Raw genomic sequence first — 24,110 nt, 5'->3', positions numbered from 1 at the left:
AACAGTTTTGAGAACTGTTTGGGGCCAGGACACACTGCATATACAGTTTTCAATACGTTTTCAAAATGCTTTAAAGCGCTTTAAAAACAGTAGTGTAGATCCCCCCCTGATGGCGTAACAGGGGGTGTGGGGGCTCTGGGCAGTGGGAAGGCTGAGTAAGTGACCTGACAGAATGGTGGAGGACGTGGAGAGGGCCTTCGTTTTTGACAGAAGGTTCCCATGCTGGGTAGTCCACCCACGCAGAGCGAACTCTTACCTTCTTTGGCGCAGATGAAGGAGCTCTGTGTAGCTTCTCTTTCAACACCTTCAGGCTAAGAGAATGAAGAAGTAGACATTGAGCATTTGCCAGTTGGACAGTTTACCAATCTAATAAATAAATAAATTTAAGAAAGTTCTCTTCAGTTAGAGTATACTTTTTCCAAGGCGATGTCTTCCTACTTTACCTGTACTAGCAAGGTTCTGATCAGCGTGTCCTTCCGTCCCATCTCCAAGCCCCCTGATGTTCCATTTCCACAAGCTCTACTGGTTTGTGGAGCTTCAGCAGTGACAAAGAAGGTCACTTCACCTGGAAGCAAATATCCAAGAGGAAGAAAATACTGAGAATCCCTTTCCTCCTCTCGAGCCCAACTGTAGATCCTGGCCCTTTTGCCTTCTCTGCACAAAGGCTTAATTCTCTTTGTTAGTCGGCTCTCAAGTGTACAAAACCAGGCTCCCGTGGGCTCCTTGATGATGCAAGTGTGGGAGTGGTCTCAATCTCTTCGTTTGACCTTGGAGAAATGTAATTTCAATGGTGTCACTCTGGAAAATTGTGCGTTTGAGTGCTTCACGTGAAGAACAAATGGCCACCATCGTAAACACTTCCCCCCATTTTTCTAAGTAATCGTCCATTTAATACAAAAAAAAAAAAAAATCATACAGAAAATGTTTCTCCTTCAATTCTACACAAAAAAGGTCATTACGTATTTTTAGGACCTACCATTTTATCAAAAAGCTTACTTTTAAGGTTTCCGTATGATATTTTCTGAACATTTCTTATGGAAAGATTAGTGGCTGAAATAACCCTATTACTTGCTTTATCATTACTACACAATTAACAATTATATTTTGTTTGAAAAAATTCTAAACTAATAACCCAATTAACGTCTTAATTTTCTCTATTGTTTCACAGTGATGCATGAATAGACTCCAAATGGAGCCTGAGTTTGATGCTAAGTTGAAGAAGAAAAGGAAGGCAGACAATAAGCCATACTGTTTAATGGCTTATTATTAATAAGGCCATCGAGTCCAGGACTGATCCCTGCGGTATCCTACTCGTTACCTTCTCTCAGTTTGAGAAGGTACTGTTGATAAGCACTCTTTGAGTCCGATTCTGTAGCCAACTGTGAATCCACCTAATAGTTGTTCCATCTAGCCTCTTTTAGCTAGTTTGTTAATCAGAATATCATGGGGCACTTTGTCAAAAGCTTTGCTGAAGTCAAGATATATTACATCCACAGCATTCCCACAGTCCACAAGGGAGGTTACCCGATCAAAAAATGAGATCAAATTAGTCTGACAGGATTTGTTCCTGACAAATCCATGTTGGCTTCTAGTAATCACTGCACTGTTTTCAAGGTGCTTACAGACTGACTTCTTTATAATCTGCTCCATATAATCTGCTCCATGAATTGCTTCCAAATCTCTGGATCTTCTGACTCCAAGTTTTCCATCTCTGAAAGATATTGGGTGATCATCCATGCATAATTCAGTTGATTAAATGCAAAGAAGTCCTTCACCAGTGTCCAATCCAATGTTTCTACAGGTCTTATGAGGCCCATCATTGTTAGCACCATATCCATATATGTGCACGATAGTCTGAAAACATAAACAACAAACATTTGTTGTGGAAAATGTGTCTATTTCAATAATAATCCTTTTTTCTTTTATGGTAGAAATTAAAGCGGCATGTGCTGTTTGAAGCTCTTTTTTTATTTCCAGCTGTTAAGCCCTCAACCACTTCTTGGAAAAGAGGCTTCGCACAGTCTAGTTTTCTGGGATATTCTTCCTCTAATTCTTCTAGAAGCAGACGAGCCAATGCAGAGACTGTGGTGATGTGAGCTTCAACTGCTCTTCTTATGCGTTTTCCATCAAGGATTTGTTTCATCGTTGCTGCAGAATATAAATCACAATCTACCCATAATTCAGGTATACCAGATCCTTGTATAAGTTCTCCGATTGTGCGCAGTTGAGCAATTATAATATGTAGCGCACCAGGTTTCAAAAGCCATTTCCCCTGACAGTCTTCGACAGCCTTTTCCAGTTGTTTCAGTGGGTTGTAAAGAGCCATGTCAACTGTGACCACTATCTTTTTTTTTCATGGCCTGCACGGAACTTGTGTGAGGTACTGAACTGGCATCATGCACTAAACTGCTGCGATGAGCTGTACTGTTAAGTTTCTCCAGTTGCCTCATGACAGAAAGCTGCACTGATCGATGGGTCGGTGACTCTGGAATCATAGGTAGCACGGCTACTCTTGAGACAGGTCTCTCATCTACTACGAGGCTGTTATAGCCAGACGATGTTAGAGAGTAGGCAGTAGATGTCTTGTTGGCAGTCAGTATGTAACTTCTTAGAAAAAAACAAGTAGCTTCACCAAGTACAGCCTTGTTAAGAATTGCCAGGGAGTTCATTTGTTTGTGTGAAACCACAGGCACCGGGCAGCAGGTCTTCCACTTGGGTGGGTTTGGACATGCAAGTACAGTTGGTAGAGCAGTGTCAAAGGTTTCTCCCGGCCAATCCTTTGATGAAGCTAATGACAGTGGTCTAATGGGATCAGATTCTTTCATAACTTGGTACATCGTTATGACAGTCCCATGAAGTGTTCTTCTACCATCTGCTGTGTCTTCAGAGAAGTCAAGGTTGTCAACAACACGATGCATAAATCTATTTGGCACAATGTCTGGCGGAATGGAAACTCCATCGTTTTCATGAATTCTTTTCAAAACACTTGATGCGATTTGCGTTTCTAACCATAGGACCCATTTATAATAAATGCTACAGCCGACACCATGCACGATATTTTCTAGGAACTGGCTGCAGGTTGACCCATGAATTGTCAGACCAACAGCAACCTGAAGTGGAAAGTCTCTTGTATGATGAAACTGAGTAGATTGCGTGTTTTCCACTTGCCTACAAGAGAGACAATTTGACATCAGAATTTGTGACCTGTGACAAGCTCGCCTTTCCACTTCTTAATGTTTTTCCTTCTTCTCTGCTGAAATGTCTCTTTTCCTCCAAATGTAACACTTAAAGAAGTTTGGAATAATATCATTTGGAATAATATCAGTGAGATTGTGTGGTACAGAACCATCAAATGTCCACGGCTTTGATTGCAGTACAAGATTTCTGATGATGTTTGCAGACTCAAACAAAACATTCAGTTCTCTCATCTTTTGATCACCGTAACTTTCAGCCTCTGCTATCAGTTCTTCCCTTGTACACTTCATTGAAACTCTCTCTGGTTGGTTTGCTGTCTGGGTCGAGATAATTCGATTTCCTTGTCTGACAGCTCTGTCTCAATAAATATCTTCATTTGCTTACGTGACATAATAGCTGATTCATGCACATTATTTGAAAAACTAATAATAATAATAACAACAACATATTTATTTGTTACCCACCCCTCCCTCTGGATCGAGGCGGGGCACAACACAAATAAAAACACCATAAAATACATACAACTAATTCAAACGTTTAAAACTAGTGCATCATTAAAAGCAGAACACCCTAAAATAGACTTGTGTGTTTCTTCAAGGACGTCCATTCCAAAAACTTGCCCCACTGACAGTTATTCTTCAAGAATATTGATGAATTAGACGTCTGCTGCCATCTTCCCTTTTTGGAATGTTCTTCATTGCATCTATGCTCTTGAGATCGAAAAACATCCGTCGCATATTCAGTCCAACATTTTCAATAATACATTACATCAATTGTGTGTCATCATTCATATTTATTGCTTCACTTAACCTCACTCTAAGTTTATCATCCTTTCTAAGTTCAATAGCTTGACGTAAGTTTCTACCAGCTTTGTCGGTTGAAACCTTTCTTAGTTTTTCTTTCCTTGGGGCTGGCTGACCACAAAAAAAGCACTTGTCCTTTTCATAAGCTACAGTTTGTGACCGAGTATACTTAGCACTCTGTGCAGAGATTGAATGTCCCTGAGGTTGAATGCACTCGACTTGGAAATTCATACCTATTCTGAAGTCTTCCAATTAATATTTTGTGGGTAACAGATTGGTAACATGATTGATGCCACTTCACATTGTTGTGTTTCAGTGTCTCAATATTAAAATCAATGCCAAAATTTTTCACAATTCTGTCACTGTTCTCTTCACCATATTTTGCTCGCTTTGTAAGGCACTCAACAATTTTCTCATAACTGTCATTTGAAGATTGTGAAACACATCCCTTGGATGATTGAGAACTACAAATGAAACAGCATGGCTTATTGTTTGCCTTCCTTTTCTTCTTCAACTTAGCATCAAACACAGGCTCCATTTGGAGTCTATTCATGTATCACTGTGAAACAATAGAGAAAATTAAGACGTTAATTGGGTTATTGGTTTAGAATTTTTTTCAAACAAAATATAATTGTTAATTGTGTAGCAAAAATTAAGCAAGTTATGGGGTTATTTCAACCACTAATCTTTTCAGAAGAAATGTTCAGAAAATATCATACGGAAACCTTAAAAGTAAACTTTTTGATAAAACGGTAGGTCCTAAAAATACGTAATGACCTTTTTTGTGTAGAATTGAAGGAGAAACATTTTCTGTATGAATTTTTTTTTTGGTATTAAATGGACGATTACTTAGAAAAATGGGGGGAAGTGTTTACGATGGTGGCCATTTTGTTTTCCGCGTGCAGCACTCAAACGCACCATTTTTGAGAGTGACACCATCATTCCAAGGTCAAACGAAGAGATTGAGACCACTCCCACACTTGCATCATCAAGGAGCTCATGGATGTATATTTGACAGCTGATTACCCACTTCTCTTTTGAACTCACTTGTGAATTCCCATGGTGGGTTACCTTTTTAAGATGGTTCCAAGAAAAGATGCAGAAAACCCTAATAAGAGCCTTTAATGGGCAAACTGGGCTCGTCTGATGAACCCCTTAGTAACTATAGATTAGAGCCCATGAAGTCTGGAACTGACCAATTTGCTCCTGGGCAGGCTTGCAAGGTTGTCACCCGCCAAGCTGAACGCAGCCCACAGGAGTAACCTTGATTAAATCTCTTGATTTTGCTGCCTTCATGAGACTGTGCAGAAACAGAAGGGTTGTCAAACATTTGACAGAGTGCACTACACAGCTGATTTGATTGCATTAGGCTTTCTGGGTCTAAAATTGTGCAAGCCTTCCTCAGTGCTTATGGCTTGGTGATTTGGATTATTTTAGAAAATACGTAAAATACGTAGTTTATGAGTAGACAAACTCTCTTCATTAACATATTTAAAAGAAAGAAAGAAAAAGCTCACCAAGTATTTTAGAGGTGATATTCCAAATGTAGGTCTTCCTCTCACTGCCACACAGACATCCGTTATCACTCACAGGTGAAAGAAGATGGGCTTGAAAATCCTGAGATTGTGCCAGTGAAACAGAGACCTGGCAGCAATGGAAAACGAAGTATTAATCGGAGGCTTGGCTCCCATGTCCCAGAGAAGGAAAGTTTAACCACATATACGGCAGAGAACACCAGAACATAAGGTGTATCATTCAGCCTCCTCTACTACAGCTGGGTCCTCCACAGGTTAGTTCTACAAATATTCTTCCATTGTGTGGGCAGAGATTTGTTTGACCAAAAAAAAAAAAAAAATCAATCATATTGTGGTACCATGTCTCATAAGCACAGATCAGGGGTAACCAAAGCAGGCCAATTGACATTTTTGGTAAGGGGGACCCTCACTCACAGACTTTAAATTACGTCCCTCCTTTTTCACTTCCTGTGTACATAGATTTGGAAAGGAAAAGTACTTGGGTTACAAACTGGACCCTTTGAAATCATGATTGTCCTGCCTGGTACTATTGAGGGAGAAAAAGTTATTAATCCCTAGAGCATTAAGACTTCGTAAATAAGACAAGCTAGCTTAGTCCTTTTGCTCCTCATTGGTAGCTATGTGACAATATTTATGAAAATACTTTCCCTGGAAAACAAGAGAAGTGGCAAGATCATTGCCAAGGGCTTGCCATAAATCTAAGAGCACAGTCAGCTATTGTATTGAAACAGAATAACTGAAACTGTTAAGTCCCCCCCTCCTCTCCCAATCCGTTTCCTATGAAATGGAGTAAATTCATCCAGAAAGGCTTGTCTATCTTGTGTTATTGGTACTTCACATGCGAAAAATGTTACGCCACCAGATTTTTAAAATATTACATTAATGTATATGATTCATTATCAGCCTATACAATGGTTACTGGCATTGGTACAATACTTGCAGAGACCTCTGCCAAATTATCAATAGTTCAACATTTCCTTTGTTAGCATTGTGAGTCATCAAGAGGCACTGAAAAGGCTCATAGCCTATAACTGCATCTACTAGCTTAAACAAATATGCAACAACAATAAATAGGAATATGTTTCCCCCCCAAAAAAACTAATTCAGCCTCCAATCCTACACCCTTACTTGGGAACAAGTTGAATTCAACTCAATGGGACTTATTTCTGAATAGACATGTCTAGGATTGCATTGTCAGCTAATTAAATTGACATATTGCTTTGTAATGGCTTCATGTAGGTACTAAAGGCACACCATTTAAATGATTTAATGGTCAGCCCTTTACCCAAGGAGCTCTGGGAACCATAGTGGGGGAGGCGAGGCTGGGGAGCTCTGAAAGAAAGTTTTCAACACTTCACCAAACTACAATTTCCCAGGATTCTTTGGGTAAGCCATGACAGTTAAATTGGTATAAACCTGTCATGTGTTTGTTGTCTAGATATGCTTTAACATTCTTCCAGTTGTTTCACTGAGGTGGACACTTTGCACCCAGATCCAAGACAGAAATCATAAGCAAGGGTCTGCTTCAGGGCTTCTTCTAGCCAACAAAGGGAACAAAGAAGATGTGAGACGATGTACCTGGATGCATTGGCCCAGATAATTGAAGACATTGGCTTTAAGGAGGAAATCTTCCCCTCTAACTATGGCGTAGGGCAGCGTCAGGTCCACAAAGAATGGCAGGAAGGCTACCAGGGAGGCAGGCCCTGAGATGCCAAACCCAGCCTCCTGTGCCACACAGAAGGCGTTGGCTTTCCACTCCGTGATGGTGTCAGGGATGATGTAGGAGAGTTCAGCATATCCAGTTGAACTGACAGGAAGAGAGAGAGAAATGAGTTTATGGCCACATTACTCAGATGAAGAGGCTCACTTCATGGTCTCAGAGATAAGGGTGCCAAATAAGACTGCAAACCATATCCCCCACTTTAAAAAACCTTTAACTCCCCCTACCATAGCTGGGTATAATGCCACACAAGTGCTTTCTGCTTACCCTCTTTTCATTTCATTTATTGCATTTTTGTACAGCCCAATAGCCAAACCTCTCCAGGCAGTTTATAAAGATGAAAACCTTAAAAATACAATATTGTACAGAGGGGTGTTTGTTGCTGAGAAATCCAGTCCTTTGGGGGGCCTGACGAATTCCTGTGGTGTCCCTGACTCGATTTGCATTTGTGAGCCAAGCCAGTGATCCGGGAATTTTTTTTGTTTTGTTTTTGCATAAAAAGCAATTTGCAAAATTTGCAAAATTTGCGGAAAAGCAATTTGCAAAAATTTCCCAGGTAGGTTGTCCACCCTTGCAGATGTCAAAAGCTGCCATAAGTCTAAATTTCAGCAGGTGATGATCTAACCATGACAAAGGAACTGCCTAGAGTGACCATATTTTGGAAACCAAAAAGGAGGACAACATGGCCAGCCCCCAAGGGGGCATGCCCACCCACATGCCCAGCCCCCAAGGGGGCGTGCCCACCCAAACATGGCCTTGGTCATACATCTGATTTCACAGCACACAATTAAGACAAACCTGTTCTACATTTATATTTATTTATTTATATTATTTATTTATTTATATTATTTATTTATTACATTTATATACCACCCCATAGCTGAAGCTCTCTGGGCAGTTTACAAAAGTTAAAAACAGTAAACATTAAAAATATACAAAATTTAAAACTATCAAAAACAACAGTATAAAAACAACAGTATCCATTTAAACAACAGTTCTGGGGTCCATTAAAAAACAAACTTAGCGTTGTTAAATGCTGCTTAAAATGCCTGGGAGAAGAGAAAAGTCTTGACCTGGCGCCTGAAAGATAACAGTGTTGGCGCCAGGCGAGCCTCATCGGGGAGATCATTCCACAGTCGGGGGGGGGGGCACTACCGAAAAGGCCCTCTCCCATAACATCTTAATGTTAAAATCACTGGAATAAAGAACAAGTGGGACATTCAATGTATCTGAAATTAACTTTACTCATTCCTACTTTTGTAGCTTTTGCTGTACTTTGAAGCTTTTGCTATACTCTGTGTGATACAGTCTCCCCTTCCCTCAAATATCTTTTCTGATTGCAAGTCCTTTACTGGATGACCATAGTCTCACCTTTCCTAGCATTTAACACTCTTTCCCCATGACCTTTCTCATATCCTTGCTCACACGTTCAGCATACTGCTACCAATAAACAAATGAAGCAGTTGACAAGTACAGAAATATCTAGTACAATAAACCAGCAACCAAACATTCAGAAAGAGTATAAACTACTTTTATCCTGCAAACATTAGCCATGGAACAAAATAGACTACAGGCTAGCACTCCAAAACTCCAGATGACCGCACCCACCTTTTTAGGGTTTACCCTAAAGAGTATCCTGCAAAGAAATAATTCCCTGGGTGCTCTGGAGTGGCACTTTTGGGACCGTGGGCCTTTTGCTGATATTGGGGCTTCAGCTCAAACCTCACAATCATGTGAGCTCAAGTCTCACCTCCTTGCTCCATATGTTGGCCACCAATCTGGCCATTCTGGGGGTGAACCTATGGCGTCATTGAGCAGAAATGCAGGAAAGGAAAAGTGCAGAACAGGGGCAGTGAACCTCTGGCCTCTGTCTCAGCACACGTGCAGTGTCCTGATAAAGGGGATGGAATCACCAGCTCTCTTGGGGTCCTCACTCTGCAGGGAGAAAGAGTGGCCCATTTCTAAGCACAGGAACTCACTGAGGGGGAGGGGATGGGGAGAGGAGAAAAGGGGGAGGTAGAGAAAGTGATGGAGGAGAGGTGTGTGTGTGTGTGTGTACACACACTCACATATATTCATCCCACCCCCTGCCCCACATTAATGAAAGCAGCCCTTGGGGTATGAAAGGTTCTCCACCTGTTGTAGAACTGGATTGCCAACAAATTAGACCAAATAGATGTCTATTCGGCCCATTTACCCCATTGTGGCTGTGCAGTGAGGTTGCGTTGTTTATAGGACGCAGCTACCAATTCGCAGCCATGTTGGGGGGGTTTTATCCCCCAAACTACGCTTTTTCACGGTGTGGTTTTACTGTGATTATTTTTGTTGCTCTGATTTCACCCCATCATTTCTCAATCTGACAGGGGGGCCTCAGTTCAGGTTCCACGTATGGCTGCTGTGGATGGATCCAAGCCCAATTGTGATTTTCCTCCCATCCAGGGTAAGCGTAGGAATGCAGGGCAGAGCATAGGGCTCGATGAACCGAATGGCCGCCGGAGCGGTGCTTTTTTGGCTAGATAGCCCGTGCTCCCTCCGGCCATCTAGATTTGTCAGCTCTGCTTCGCAGCAGCAACGTTGCAGTGTTTTGAGGGAATTGCTACATCTAGACACCCTCAAGACTTCCAGTGCAGTCTGTGAAGTTGGCTCCTCTCACTTCTCCTCACAGCTGGAGCACGGGGGGGGGGGGATGCTGTTCCCACACTGCAACTCCACTTCAGAGATTTATGTTTTCCTACCAGTATTAGGTGTGGAACAACAGAGATCTCAGTGGAAAACACTGGGGAACCCCCGATGCTAGTTAGATCTCAGCAGTCAGGGAGAAAAGATCTAAACCTCCCCATCCCTGGGTGCTGTGCGGCCCACAGGGCCAAAAAGATGGTGAGACCCTGAACTAGACACTCATTATTCTTTGCAGAATCTGTGGGCGCTGGCTTCTTTAAAAGTGGGATGACCAATAATAACTCACTTCATGAGAAACAGGTCCCAAATCCAGGTTTCAGGGAAGAACTTCCGAACAGTCTCCATAATAACATTACTTCCAGATATGTCTCCTGCTGGTGGAGGAGGTGGAGGAGGAGCAGCATCTTTTTTGAAGAAGAAGAAGAAGAAGAAGAAGAAGAAGAAGAAGAAGAAGAAGAAGAAGAAGAAGAAATAATTCTGTGAATTTGCAAGAGCAAAATGGCAGGGGACAGCTATTACCTATGCGAGTCAAATCTCATCCTGTTTGTTCTGTGAGGGAGTTCTACCTGTTTTGAACAATGCTTCTGCCTCTGGCCTACTTAGACTGACAGCATAAAACACAACATCAATAATGCGAAGTGGAGTAATGGAGATGCTGCACGTAATGGTAAAAGGGATGTTGGGAAACATGCAACCAAAGTGGTGGAGGGAGAAGGAGGGAGTGACGCAGGGCTGCCATTTTTGGATGGCAGATCAGAGAGGCAAGACTTTTTCTCTTTTTCTCTCCCCATGATAACTCCTAATTTCTACTACTAGTATATCACCATAGTTTTATAACAGCACTACCATTTCCCTCACGACTCCTCAGGGGGTCCATTTTAAATCTAAATTTTCAGGGCTGCACCACCTCCAACCTCAGTTTACCTGCAAATGTAGGACGAAACGTGGTTGTGGGGAAACGACCAGCCGAGTCTTCGAAAGAATGTGGAAAGGGGCGACCACTTGAACAGATAATGGGTTGTCGCAGACGGGAGTTAGTTACAAACTTTACACCTGTATTCTTCAAAATATAGGAAGGGTTTTTGAAAAATATAACAAATGCCTTAAAGGTAAGCACATTGAATTGAATTCAGAAGCGAATTGGCAGCTGGTCCAGCTCCTTCAAAATGGATATAATGTGATTCCAACTCACTGTGCCTTTGACAGCTATGGCTGCCACATTCTGCATTAGCTGAATAGAGAATAGAGAACATTAAGAGATTTCTTTTCTATCACCTCTTACAGAAGTACAATGTGCAAGTCTTACTTTTATAAGCCCATAGATATCTGGGCCATAGCTGAAGTCAGCAGGAACATAGAACAAGCCATTATAAAAGATGTTATCAGGTGGAATGCAGGGCTCATTGGGGTCATCCTCCAGGTTGAGCCCATTGAAGTAGTAACCAAACATCTGATAGGGAAGAAGACTGTAGACCTAGGAAGGAGAAGGAAGGGCAGAGACCTATTGTCACCAGGCGGTAGAAATTAAAATTCTGAACACAGGAAATCACCTAGCAAGAACTCAGAGTGATGCTTAGAGCTGGACAACGTGTCTGTCCCCTGACTAGAGGTAGGACAGAAAAAACCGGGTGAGTGGAATGTGCCTCTTACTGTAGGATGAAGGATGAACAGGGAGGGAGCAGCATTCTCTTCTGAATCACTAAGCGTACAGGATTTGATGTTACCCGAAAGAGGCAGATCAGTCAGAGCTTTTACAACTTACACTTTCAGCCGACAATTCTCTCTCTGGCCTCAAGAGAAGGACACTCTGATCCACAGCCCGCAGGGCACAATGGGAGTTGGCGGCAGCTTCGATTCGGAGGCTGATATTTGAAGCTGGGAGGGCTTGCTTCTCAGAGAATTGGAGTCTGACCTGGAATTAGGCAATAAATATTAAAAGTTTACCTCTTTATTAATGAGAATTCCATCTGATTTCAGGACAATTTGAATACAAGACCTTCTCTCCATCTCAAACATTTATTTCAGCCCTTATGTGTTGCAGTTCTTGTTTCACTCAGCTTATCTTACCTTATTTTTGAAGCATTTCTCTATCTGAAATCTAGCAACATCAGCAACTACCTCGCTGTCAGGATGCAGAGTGTAGACCAAAAGTGTAGCAACTGGAGCCATGGTTGGACTGACAGCAAACGGGATGTTGAAGGAACCTTTGGAAGCTACCACAGAAACCAATAAGTAAGAAGCTGGGATTAGCAGGAGGCATCCTATGAAATGCAAGACTGTTAGCAGATGACTTCGAAGGAAGATGCTGAAGGGACTGTCCATTATATCTTTCAAAGTTTACACACCATTCAGAATCAGTTTTGGATCCAATGGGAACAGCTTTACTTCCAGATATGCATTGTTTTTTAGAAGTATGTATCTATGTGATATATGTGTGTGTGTGTGTGTGTGTGTGTGTGTGTGTGTATACCACCTTTCTGAAGCTGACTAAGGCAAGTTCGCAAAGATTTCAGAAAATAAAAATCATAATCAAATAAAAATATAATAAAACATTTAAAAGTCCTTTAGAAGACCTAACAACCATAACAACAATTTAAAAAGTCAAGTTAAAAAGATATACTTTGGTCCCTTTCCTAGTGCTCAGTTGCAACTCCAAAGGGAGTGTGTTCCAGTGGTTGGGAGCAACACAGTATAAAGCCCTTTCCCACACGCCTGTCAAGCAGGCCTCTGCAAGTGAGGGTATCTTCAAGAGAGCCTCTTCTCCTGTAATAATTGAGTAGGTTCTTACCAAGATGGGTGGACTGTCAGATTAAAAGGACAGCAGTTGAACAAAGCACAAGAACAAACAATGCCAAAAAGCACACAACTGCGTACAAAGTAAATTGTTTTTGTACAATAAAAATAAGTTATTTATAATACAAATAAGTCAACTAACTGGTTATAGCACAAGTCTGAATTTTTACACAACTTTAGTAGGTGGATTCTTTATGAAACAGAAAAATAACTGAGTTGTTTTTCATAAGTCTAACAGGCATCTGGTGTTGATCCTGTTTCATCATACTAGACTTCATCAGAAAAACACTTTCATGGGAGTATTTGAAGGGAGATGCTCACGAAACAATCTAATTTCTGGTACAAATTGTTCATCTAGGTTTTTTGTGGGTTTTTAAGTGAAGCAGAAGCAGATTGTGAACTGGGAACAGTTCAATGAATGTTAACAGGTGCATTTTGTTTTTGGTTTTTTGGGTAAAAGTGGGAGCTAGGGTGGTGGGTGTGGGTGTCCATGGACCTTTTGGCATCCTTCAAAATGGCAGCTTTCACACTGAAGATTGAACATCATCACCCATAGTGCAATCTTACATGTTACGTCCTATTGATTTAATGAGTCTGCCTCGTTCCCATGCAGGTGAGTATGAGATTGCTGCCTAAATTTTAGCGCAGTGCTACTTACCATGGCTGAAGTTGATGGTGTGTTTACCAGAGTGGACAAATTTGTTTTTCACCAATACCTACATATCAAGCAGAAAACAAACAATGAGGAACACCTGACAATGCAGTTTTAGGGAGTACAAAAGCTTTTGTTCATCAAATCAGTTGAATGCACATTTTTCAAGTGATTTGATTCCCTGCGGAGGAATTTCTAGATTTACTCCAAATATCATTTTAACTGAAATTTGTTAGCAACTCAAGATGAGAAGATTTCACACACTGGCCTTGTTCAGACATAACAAGAAACTGATTTTTCTTGTTTCTTGTGGATCTTTTTCTTGTGGCTCATTCATTGTGATGTGAATGAGCTACAGCAAACCTCGGGCTCTGCAATTAATCAGAATCAGAAGCTTCCAATCTCTCCCTCTTGGCTCTACTAGACAATGAGAAATGAGGGGGGAACGCAAGACCCCCAGGTCCAAACAGGCTCCTTCTCATAAGCTTCCCTTTGTAATAAATAAAATAATCACCATCACATTTTTACCCTGGAAAATGCTCTAAATAAAACTGTGCAGTGATTTGGTACTTACAATGTAGTAGAAGGTTGCAGTATCCCCTCCTTTTACGTCCTCAGTGTTATCTTGGATGTTGTTCAAGATGTAGGACACTTTGATTGGCCTGCGTTGGCCGCAGGGCAGGTCTTCAAACACTCGGTGTATCTTCACAAAGCTACCTGTCCTGGAGTAGAAGCGCTGGACTGAATGCGAGGCTTCTGGGTAGTAGGGCAATAACCAGCCATCACTGTTGCAATTCTCATGGGGTTGATAGATTAACTGTGGAGAGAAGGAGTGGAGTGGTGGTAAGGACAGGTGCATTTCACTGTGGCCTGTAGAAATCAGTACAATTCACATTATTATTTTTTAATAAAGGAAATCAGGTAACTCAGAGTCATTTGGTTCAGATTACAAGCTGTACACAGGGTCAGTTTGATTAAGGCTGCAATTCGGCACACACTTACCTGGGCACAAGGCTCAATGAAGTGAATGGGAGTTACTTCTAAGGAGACATGTATGAGACTGTGCTGTAAATGATTTCTTGGAGGCATTTCCTTTTACGCACTCCCTAACTCTACACACTGCAGGTTTAACAAAGCCCCAACACCTTTTAAAGGTGAGAAAAGCAGCATTGGGAAGGAAAACCTTGGATCCGAGAGCAGTGCAGGGGGAGAGGAATGATTAACCTTTCCTCTTTGCAATCACCTCAGTGGCTTCCTCCTGCCATGTTACTGCAAGAAAGTTTGCTCTCAGAAACACACATTTGGAAGCCAGCCCTGGGCGGGGGTTGTGGGATGAGAAGTGGTGGGTAGGAATGACATAAAGCACTCCGCCTTCCACCACTTGCTGCTGCTGCTCCGTCTCTTTCTCCTCCTCCTTGCAAGAGAGTCTTTACGTGAGTGTTCTATTGCACGCTCATGACTGGCCCCTCACAGATCGTGGCAGGCCATTTTGACGACGTAGCCCCCATCCTCCTGTTTTTCATGCTTCAAAGTGAGACCCAGAAAACCCATTTCTTCTTGGCTCTGACAATAATTGGTGCCATTTCCTGCTGTGTGAAGAAGAAGCTTCAGGGGAGAAATGCTGGACCATCAATGGTGAGCTATTCCACCTGCTCCCCTCCTCCCCCCACCTGGAGACATTAAAGCAAGGCTGGAGCTGAAGGCTTTTCCCCCTCCTTACCTGGTTTGTTTTGCTGTACATGTGCATTTAGTATATTTTGAATATTATTGTGATATTGTTGATTTGTACATTGTTAAATATTGTTGTAGTTTTTAATTTTTGTAAATCGCCCAGCGAGCTTCGGCTATTGGGTGGTATAAAAATGCAATAAATGAAATGAAAATGAAATGAAGCTGTGCTATAAAAATGCCCACTGAATGGGTCACGTGGTCACTACTTGCTTCCTCTTTCTTCCCTGTGTGAAGAAAGAGAAAGCCGCTCATTGCTATTGTGGGAGAGAAGCAGGAGGCAAAGCCACGGGAGGGAAATGTGAAGGAACATTCTAAATCTTACCCTGTCCCAAAATTGCTTTTCTTTACACAGCTTTGTCACACACATTTGCATATCCTGGTTAGTTTGCCCTTTTAGCTCCCCCAGAGTTCAAGGTCATGTTCTGAGATGTGAAATACGCCACAGGTACTTGTACAGCTATTGTAATAACTCCAGTACCCGTTTAGTATCAACTACCCACATGGATTTAAAGAGCAGGTAAGTGAACGTAAGAAGAGCCTTGCAAAGGCCTATTTAGTCCATCATTCTGTTTGCAGAGTGGTCATCCAGATGCCTCTGGGAGCTCCACAGCAGGATGAATGCAATCGCACCCTCACATTCATATATAATTTTATTAATTTCTGGAGGAAAAGGGTGATGCCTTTCAGTGGAGGCAGCCTAAAAAACCCATTGATTAATGGCTTTGAGAAGTGAGAGAGGTCAGAAAGATGATCAAGTTAATGCAAGAGAATGAGATGAATGGGTCAAACCCTGTGTCAGTTTTTATGAAATTGGCAATAAGAGACAGGCCTTTTTGTATTAATGTAAAATGTTGTTCCTCTGAAAGATCCTTTTAAAAAATCCTTGCTTTTTCTTTGCATGTCTACACCTCTGTGAATCAAGTTTGATAAGAAGTATCAGGCTGTAATCAGTTACAGGCACACACTGTCACTGGAATGCTGTTCCATCCTTTTGGGTGCAGGTTAAAATCAGGGGAGAGGATCTGCTCATAAGAACATCAGAAGTGTCCTGATGCTGGATCAGACCAAGGGTCCAACTAGCCCAGCACTCTGATCACACACTGGCCAAGCAGCCATTGGCCAGGGACCAACAAGACAGGACATGGTGCAACAGCACCCTCCCGCCCATGTTCCCCGGCAACTGGTGCAAGCTGTTCCTTTACCTGGCAACGACTTCCTGTTCCCACCTTGGCTCTGTTGGCGACTTACTCTGAGAGAGAAATCTGGACTCAAGATCTCTGAAGTGTCAATGCAAAACTGCGCCATGCCATTGGCACCGGTGCTGTAATTGCCCACGTTCTTGTTGTTGAGTAGCAGTTGGACCAACTCATTTGCGAGGGGCGAGTCATCAACACCAACCAGTTTCAGCTGAAGGGAAAGCAAAACCCCAGATGCGTTCTAAGTCAATCTCTGATACAGCACTTAGGCATGTGTAATTAAGTGTCACAATATACTATCCTAGTCTTACAGAAATTATTTTGGTTTCCTTAAAATTCCTCAAACGATTCACATGTGAAGAGAACTTCTGATTCGTGTCAACGTTTATCGAATGATTTTCAAATGTTCAAGGTGCTTCATATACATTATCTTAGCTACTGCTACAACAGCCCTCTAAAGTAAGTCAGTATTATCATCCCTATACTGCAGGGGCATAACTGAGGCTGAAAGAATAGTGGTTGCCTAAAATGACCTAGGCCTAATCTGCACCAAGCAGGATATTGCACTATGGAAGCGGTATGTAAAAGGTAGGAGCCACACGACTGCTTTATAGTGGTACACTGGCAACTGTTGGACACATATACCATATGCCACTTTTCTACCGTTACATCCTGCCTGGTGTGGCTCCTGCCTTTTATATACCGCTTTCATATAGCAATATCCTGCTTGGTGTAGATGAGGCCCCAGTTAACAGGTTTCACTATAATACTCCCCAAAGACCTGGAAATTATTCACCCGTCTCTTGAGTCAAACATTTTAGTTGGAACATTCTCAGCTTCTCAGTTTACCTGCCCACAATATTGAATTCCTTTTCTGTAATCCTGGTCCATATTCTCAAACGTCACCCTCCCCAGTACCCGAGAAATTGAAATGGAGGTTGAACGGTCAATCTGTACCCCTGTGTGAGAGCGTAAGGGAAAAAATGGTAATCAGTCTTGAGTTTAATAAGGTCTCAGCTTACTTAAATATAGCAAATTAGTTATCAGACTTATTTTTATGACGGCTGTCTTCCCAGCAGCATTTTTGATAAAACGCAAAGGGTTACCTGTTCCTTTCTCCGTGACAATGGCTTTCACATCAAGGTTCATCCAGTAGCCTGAACGATTAAGCTCAAAAGTCTTAGAGTTGAAGACATAGGAAAGGCAACCGTCCTCGCTCAGCTGATAAAAGGAAGGGAAGGGAGAAATCCAACATGAACAAGAAAATCCATTGGCACTGCTTAGGCTTTGGCCCAATTCTACAAAGGCCGGATCTACACTACTGCTTTAAAGCGCGATAAAACTGTTATAAAGCGCTTTAAAGCAGTAGTGTAGATCCGGCCACAGTACAATAGAAATATCTTCCAAGAGAGGCCACTATATAATACATGCTCAATGTTTGCCTCTGGATCAGAATGCCCAGCTGCTTAGGCTGATACTCATTATTGATTTCATGGAGCCGTGCCAAGGAGCAAATAAATCACCAGGCCCAGAGGGCATCCATCCTACAGTTCTCCAAGAACTCAAATATGAAATTGCGGACCTCCTCGCAAAAATATGCAACATGTCCCTAAGCTCAGCCTCTGAGCCCAGAGGACTGGAAGAGGGCCAATGTAACACCAATTTTCAAAAAGGGATCCAGGAAATTACAGGCTGGTCAGTGTGACATCTGTTCCAGGTAAACTGGCTGAAAGCATTATTAAAGACAAAATTAGTACGCATCTAGAAGGGCAGGTCCTGCTGAAGAAGAATCAACACGGCTTCCGCAAAGGCAAGTCCTGTCTCACTAAGCTGCTAGAATTCTTTGAGAGGGTCAACAAACATGTAGACAGGGGTGATCCGGTGGATGTTGTTTACCTGGACTTCCAAAAGGCTTTTAATAAAGCCCCCCACCAAAGACTCCTGAATAAACTTAGTATACATGGAATAAGAGGAGAGGTCCTCTTATGGATCAGTAACTGGTTAAAGAACAGAAAACAGAGAGTAGGAACAAATGGTCAATTCTCCCGATGGATGGAAGTAAGTAGGGGGGTCCCAGAGGGATCGGTATTGGGACCAATTATTTTCAACTTGTTCATAAATGACCTGGAATTAGGAGTGAGCAGTGAAGTGGCCAAGTTTGCAGATGATACCAAATTATTTAAGGTTGTTAAAACAAAAAGGGATTATGAAGAGCTCCAAAGGGATCTCTCTAAGCTGGGAGAGTGGGCGTCCAAATGCAGTTCAATGTAAGCAAGTGTAGGGTGATGCATGTTGGGGCAAAAAAACCCAACTTCAAGTATAACCTGATGGGATCTGAGCTGGTGGTGACTGAACAAGAAAAAGATCTCTGGATTGTTGTGGACAGCTCGATGAAAAAGTCCACCCAGTGTGCGGCCGCTGTAAAGAAGGCAAACTCCATGTTAGGCATTATAAGAAAAGGAATTGAGAATAAAATGGCCAATATCCTACTGCCTTTATACAAATCAATGGTGCGACCACACTTGGAATACTGTGTACAGTTCTGGTCACCACACCTAAAAAAGGATATTATAGAGCTGGAAAAGTGCAACAAAGAATAACTAAAATGATTAAGGGGCTGGAGGATCTCCCCTATGATGGAAGGTAACATCAACTGGGATTGTTTAGCTTGGAAAAAAGGAGGCAAAGGGGAGACATGATAGAGGTGTCCAAAATGATGCATGGTATGGAGAACGTGGATAGGGAGACATTTTTCTCTCTCTCTCAAAATACTAGAACCCAAAGGGGTCATTATCCCATGAAACCGATTGGTGGGAGATCCAGGACAAATAAAAGGAATTACTTCTTCACACAGCGCCTAGTTAAGTTATGAAACTCACTACCACAAGATGTAGTGACGGCCACCAATTTGGATGGCTTTGAAAGGGGGTTGGATAAATTCCTAGAGGCAAAGGCTATCAATGGCTACTAGCCCTGATGGTTGTGTGTATCTCCAGTATTTGAGGCAGTAGCCTGTGTGCACCAGTTGCTGGGGAACATGGGCGGTAGGGTGCTGTTGCACCATGTCCTGCTTGTTGGTCCCTGGCTGATAGCTGTTCGGCCACTATGTGAACAGCGTGCTGGATTACATGGACCCTTGGTCTGATCCAGCATCAGGGCTCTTCTTATGTTCTTATAAGCATCATCAGACAAGCATTTTATCGCATGCTTGTTACTGGCCAAGCATAGTTTTTTTATGATGCCATCCACCTCCCATGTGTCTCCTGCTCCTTCTGCTCTATTTCCACAACAAAATAAGACCTGGTAAATCCAATTATTATTTTTTTGAGGTGAAACTTGCTGCCATTTCCTGCTGTGTACAGGAAAAGCAGCGCAATAAAAACACCCATTGAATGGGCCATGTGGTCGTTGCTGCTTCCTCTTTCTTTCCCCTGTGTGAAGAAAGAGGGAGCTGTTCATCCCTACTGTGGGACACAAAAAGCCACAGTGGAGAAATGCGATTTCCCCGTCTGACGCTCTAATTCTTAGACATATCAGTACTGTACTTGTTCTTGCAGCACCCCTAAAAGAGCGAAAAGTATGAAGACAACATATTGACAAAAATCTTCCTTGTACAGAAGGTCAGCTCCAAGTGTCATTTCTCATGCATGCTTCTGCTGAACCAATAACCATTTGGGAAGTCCAGGCAATAGTGACTATAACCCTGTTCAAACCTTCGCCATGCTTATATGAAAAGGAGAAACATGATGGCTGGCCGTGCCCCGTGACCTCCTTGCATCCAATCGAAGGTGCAAGAGGGGCTTCTATGAGCTTTATCACACCAGCGTTATACTGTGCAATCACTGCAAATTGCATGCAAAGGACTCAGAAGTTTTCCACCTTATAACCTGCTTTGATTGTGAAGTACTCCCAGGCATCCTGCCTTAATTGTGCAATAAAGCAAAAAGATTTGCTGTATTTAGCTGAGCGTATCTTCCGAGCTGCTGCTGGGGTGCAGGAGCAGGATTTTAAACAAATGCTTACATTTGTGTAAGCTTTAAAGATAAAGACACCAAAATTGGCACAGTAATAGATATTAGAGAGAGCTTTAAGCATACCAAATTTAAATTGAGTTGGGTCATCTGTTGACTTTTTATGATTTTTTACATTTCCCCCCTTAAACTCACTTCCTGGTATGCAAAGGATTGCTGTCGCCCAGAAGCTAAAACAACAACAATGGCGAAAGCTTAGCACTACGGGGATAATCCGAAGGAAGCAGATGGGTGGGAAGAAGCTATATGTGCATACAGGGTCAATAGGCATGATCTTACTCCTGCTCGACGTTCAGTCTATGAGCAGAGGAGGTCTGAGATGAGGGCCTATCCGCATAAGCACATAAAAGGATAAGAGGGTACACATCTTACTTCTTTCTTAATAGATTCACAGATGGGGTCCCTCTTGCAGTTTCCAAAAAAGTTGAGATTTCTGCATACACTGAACTGAGCATTTCCCTCAAGTGGCTGCCCATAGGTGTACCTAGAGAGGAAGGGAACACGATATTAGAGAAAAGACAGCCTTGGCATAAATAAGAACTGGAAATAAGTAGAGCATTCCAAATTCACACATTTATTTGGGCGCGTATGTTTTCCCTGCCAAATGCTCCTACTGCTTTTTATACTGTATTTTGTATTTGTGCTTTTAACCTCTTGGTTGTTTTATTATGGTTTTAATTTTTGTGAACCACCCAGAGAGCTTCAGCTATTGGGCGGTATAAAAATGTAATAAATAAATAAATAATAAATACTCAATTTTGCCTCAACAATTGTCAGGTGACTTTTGTTTACTGACATAAATTCTGTACCGCCATACATTGATTAGCAATGACTTCCTTAGGAACGTTTTCTTCTGCTTGATACTTACATGCCACACACCTTCACCATGAAATCTGGATTCTCTACAGAGACTGTTTTTGGTGCATTGATTGTAACATCAAACTTTGGTAGCACTAGAGAGAGAGAAATGAAAAAGACACGTTCTGCATACTTTTGCAGCGACTCAGTTTGCATTGTTGAATACTTTTGTGTGTGTGTGAGGGGCAAGAGAAATTGAGAAGCAGCTCCTCAATACTATTATTGAAACATTTGCCTTAGTTGTGAATGTTTCAGGAAAATATGTTTTGTTGTTGTTTGTTGACTTGAAAAGCCTTCATCATTCATTATATTATTTGAATATATTTTTTGCACATCTTTTCACTCTGATTTTAGGATTTCCCCCCACTTTGTGTTGATACTTCACTGTTTAGGAATAATTTAACTCTCTTGTTCTTGAGATTAAACCACATTCAGGACCCTTTGGGGGGCAGGAATAACCCTGTGGAGTTGGCTAAGAAGAAGGCCCAGGACACAGGGAAGCTAAAGGGTGTAGGAACCTGAGCCTGAAGGAAGAGTGCAGGGTAGGCCGTTCACCGAAGAACATGAGCGCAAGGAAAAGTGGAAAATGGCACAAGAGGCAGAGAACTGAGACACAAAGGGGTTGGTTGGCCTTAAGGTCAGGAGGGAACGCTTGCTGTGGGCAGCAAGAAAGGAGTACTAAACAGGTTGGTTAAGAGCTGGAATGGTCGTAACACCATAGGACAAGGTAGGCAACACTGAGGTACAAAACAGGAATCTGAGAAGACAATGGAAACAGGCAGGCATAAACAAAGAAGAACCAATAATAAGAATTTTAAAAAACCCAGGGCCTAAGGGTGAGAAAGATTGTACTCTATTTTCAGGATCTGGGCAAATAAGGGGGTCTTGGAGGTCTGGGGATTGTGGGACAGGGAGTCAGTGAGGGCATAGTGACGTAAAAACTGGAGTGTCTATTTCCCCCTGACACACACACACCTAGAAAACGTAATGGGGTGCACAAGGCAGGGAGGGGGGAGTGGCCAGATGCCCCCAGTGAAGAACTCCATTTACCCCCATGCAAGCAGCATGTAGACACTTTCCCAGCCCCCTAGCCTTGTCAGATCCAAAGAACACCAACTGAGTTAATCCCATCAAATCCAGACCTCACCATATAGGGGAAAGGTTAAGTGCAGGTATGCAGGACAAAGGATACCTGAGAGCAGGTATTACACACTGATGGCGGCGACCAGATGTCCCCCACCCCACCCCCAGAGCTCCAGCGCCACCTAACTTCAGGTAAATATAAGTCACCCAGTGGGTTTCCAGGGCCGAGTGGGGAGACTAGAACCTGGATCTCCCAACTCCCTGTCCAACACCTTAGCCATTACACCACACTGGCTTTTAGGAGACAGATGAAGACTTTTCTCTTTCAAAAAGCCATTTGGTGAGTTGCCATTTTAAATTTTAATGTATGACTCATTTATTGCTGACTCACTGAGTGTTTTGCCATTTCATTTTTAATTAAGATTTTAGATTATTTTCTTTCTGTTCTCTAAACCCCTGGCAAGAGGCAGGGAATATTCAGTCACAGATTAAAAAGCACAACAGAACTTAATTTGAGGTATATTTTGGTCCCAGTTGTGTTTTAATGTAAGTGCATGGTAATCCCCCACCCCGCCCCAACGGATTCTGGAAACGCATGCACATGGGAGCCATAACCAAGTTTTTCTACCAGACCCTTCTTTTAAAACTAACCATTTGAAATTCCAGCAATTTCTTCTGTAACTATTTTCTTAGAAAATGGAAGATGAAAATATTTACCATATTCTTCCACACTAAAAGAATAATAGAACTTTGTTCCTGATTTCTTCTCCACCATGATTTGGTAGTTCCCCAGCATTGGCTCTGAAATTAACTGGAATGAGAGCTGGATGATGGAAAACCTGGATGTTACGTTTATCCACTGAAATAGTCGGTTGTTCTGGGGATCCTGGAAGTGCAGAATAAAGGCAAGTTCAGATAGGAAGCAGAAGATGCTACACACTTGCTTACAGTTGGAAGAACTTAGACAAGTGGTCAGCAACGACCAAAGATGGGGTCTGTGTAATCATTTAATGATCTGTGTAATCTTTTAATCCCAACCCAAACAAACAAAGACCACATATATGTACACAACGGGCAAATCCAATATAAAACCTACATAGAGTAAACCCATTGAAATGAATGGGACGTAAATTAGTCAGGGGTTGCTCTTTTTTTATAGGTGCTGAAGGAGATTTATAACCCCTTCCCAGCCATTTTTTTAAAAATATATTTTTTTATTATTATTTAAAGTGATACGGAGAGTTTCGGATCTTTTTTTTTTTTTAATGGTGTGCTGCTTTTAATGATGCACTGGTTTTAAATGTTTGAATTAGTTTTATGTATTTTATGGTGTTTTATTTGTGTTGTACCCCGCCTCGATCCAGAGGGAGAGGCGGGTAACAAATAAATATATCATCATCATCATCATCATCTTGGGTTCGTAAGCCCTCCATTGTCGTTTTACAAGAAACATTTAAAGCAGGTGAGTCAGGGAAAAAACTCTTACCTCGTCCATATTTTGGGTCTCAGTATGTAGTGAGTGGGACTTATCATGCTAGAGGAGTAGCAATTATTATGGCAAAGCATTTGAACTTGCAGACGGAAGATATTTATTTCTAGCAGGAAAGCTTGATGGCCCAACCTATTACATTAGCCTCATTATATGCACCTAATGTACATCAATACTCATTTTTGGGTAAAGCGTTTAAAAAGCTCTCTCAATTCGCAATTGGGGAGCTAATAGTTGGACAATTAGAATTTATCTGCATGGTCTCGAAACATACGGTCTGTGGCAATGTCAGAAAAAATAACTTATGACTTGCTTCAAATTCAAGGAAAATCAGAATCAACGTTG

General features: G+C 42.0%; 1 protein-coding gene across 1 annotated transcript in view; it reads right to left on the bottom strand.

The window, feature by feature from the left end:
* The window catches only part of LOC134397009 (ovostatin-like), a 70,673-nt gene that overhangs the window by 25,480 nt on the left and 21,083 nt on the right, over positions 1 to 24,110 (bottom strand). The window contains exons 6-22 of the mRNA XM_063123619.1: positions 22,994 to 23,162; positions 21,204 to 21,288; positions 20,708 to 20,819; positions 17,411 to 17,525; positions 17,154 to 17,263; positions 16,357 to 16,515; positions 13,952 to 14,194; positions 13,384 to 13,441; positions 12,000 to 12,145; positions 11,695 to 11,844; positions 11,239 to 11,406; positions 10,857 to 10,992; positions 10,219 to 10,303; positions 7,112 to 7,340; positions 5,516 to 5,642; positions 444 to 565; positions 257 to 311 (exon numbers count right to left, since the gene is read on the bottom strand). Of these exons, the coding sequence (XP_062979689.1) occupies positions 257 to 311; positions 444 to 565; positions 5,516 to 5,642; positions 7,112 to 7,340; positions 10,219 to 10,303; positions 10,857 to 10,992; positions 11,239 to 11,406; positions 11,695 to 11,844; positions 12,000 to 12,145; positions 13,384 to 13,441; positions 13,952 to 14,194; positions 16,357 to 16,515; positions 17,154 to 17,263; positions 17,411 to 17,525; positions 20,708 to 20,819; positions 21,204 to 21,288; positions 22,994 to 23,162 (2,269 nt within the window). The remainder of the gene's footprint in view (positions 1 to 256; positions 312 to 443; positions 566 to 5,515; positions 5,643 to 7,111; positions 7,341 to 10,218; positions 10,304 to 10,856; positions 10,993 to 11,238; positions 11,407 to 11,694; positions 11,845 to 11,999; positions 12,146 to 13,383; positions 13,442 to 13,951; positions 14,195 to 16,356; positions 16,516 to 17,153; positions 17,264 to 17,410; positions 17,526 to 20,707; positions 20,820 to 21,203; positions 21,289 to 22,993; positions 23,163 to 24,110) is intronic.

The sequence above is a fragment of the Elgaria multicarinata genome, chromosome 3 (assembly GCF_023053635.1).
Source record: "Elgaria multicarinata webbii isolate HBS135686 ecotype San Diego chromosome 3, rElgMul1.1.pri, whole genome shotgun sequence".
NCBI lineage: Eukaryota > Metazoa > Chordata > Lepidosauria > Squamata > Anguidae > Elgaria > Elgaria multicarinata.
This window is presented reverse-complemented; position numbering and strand designations above follow the sequence as displayed.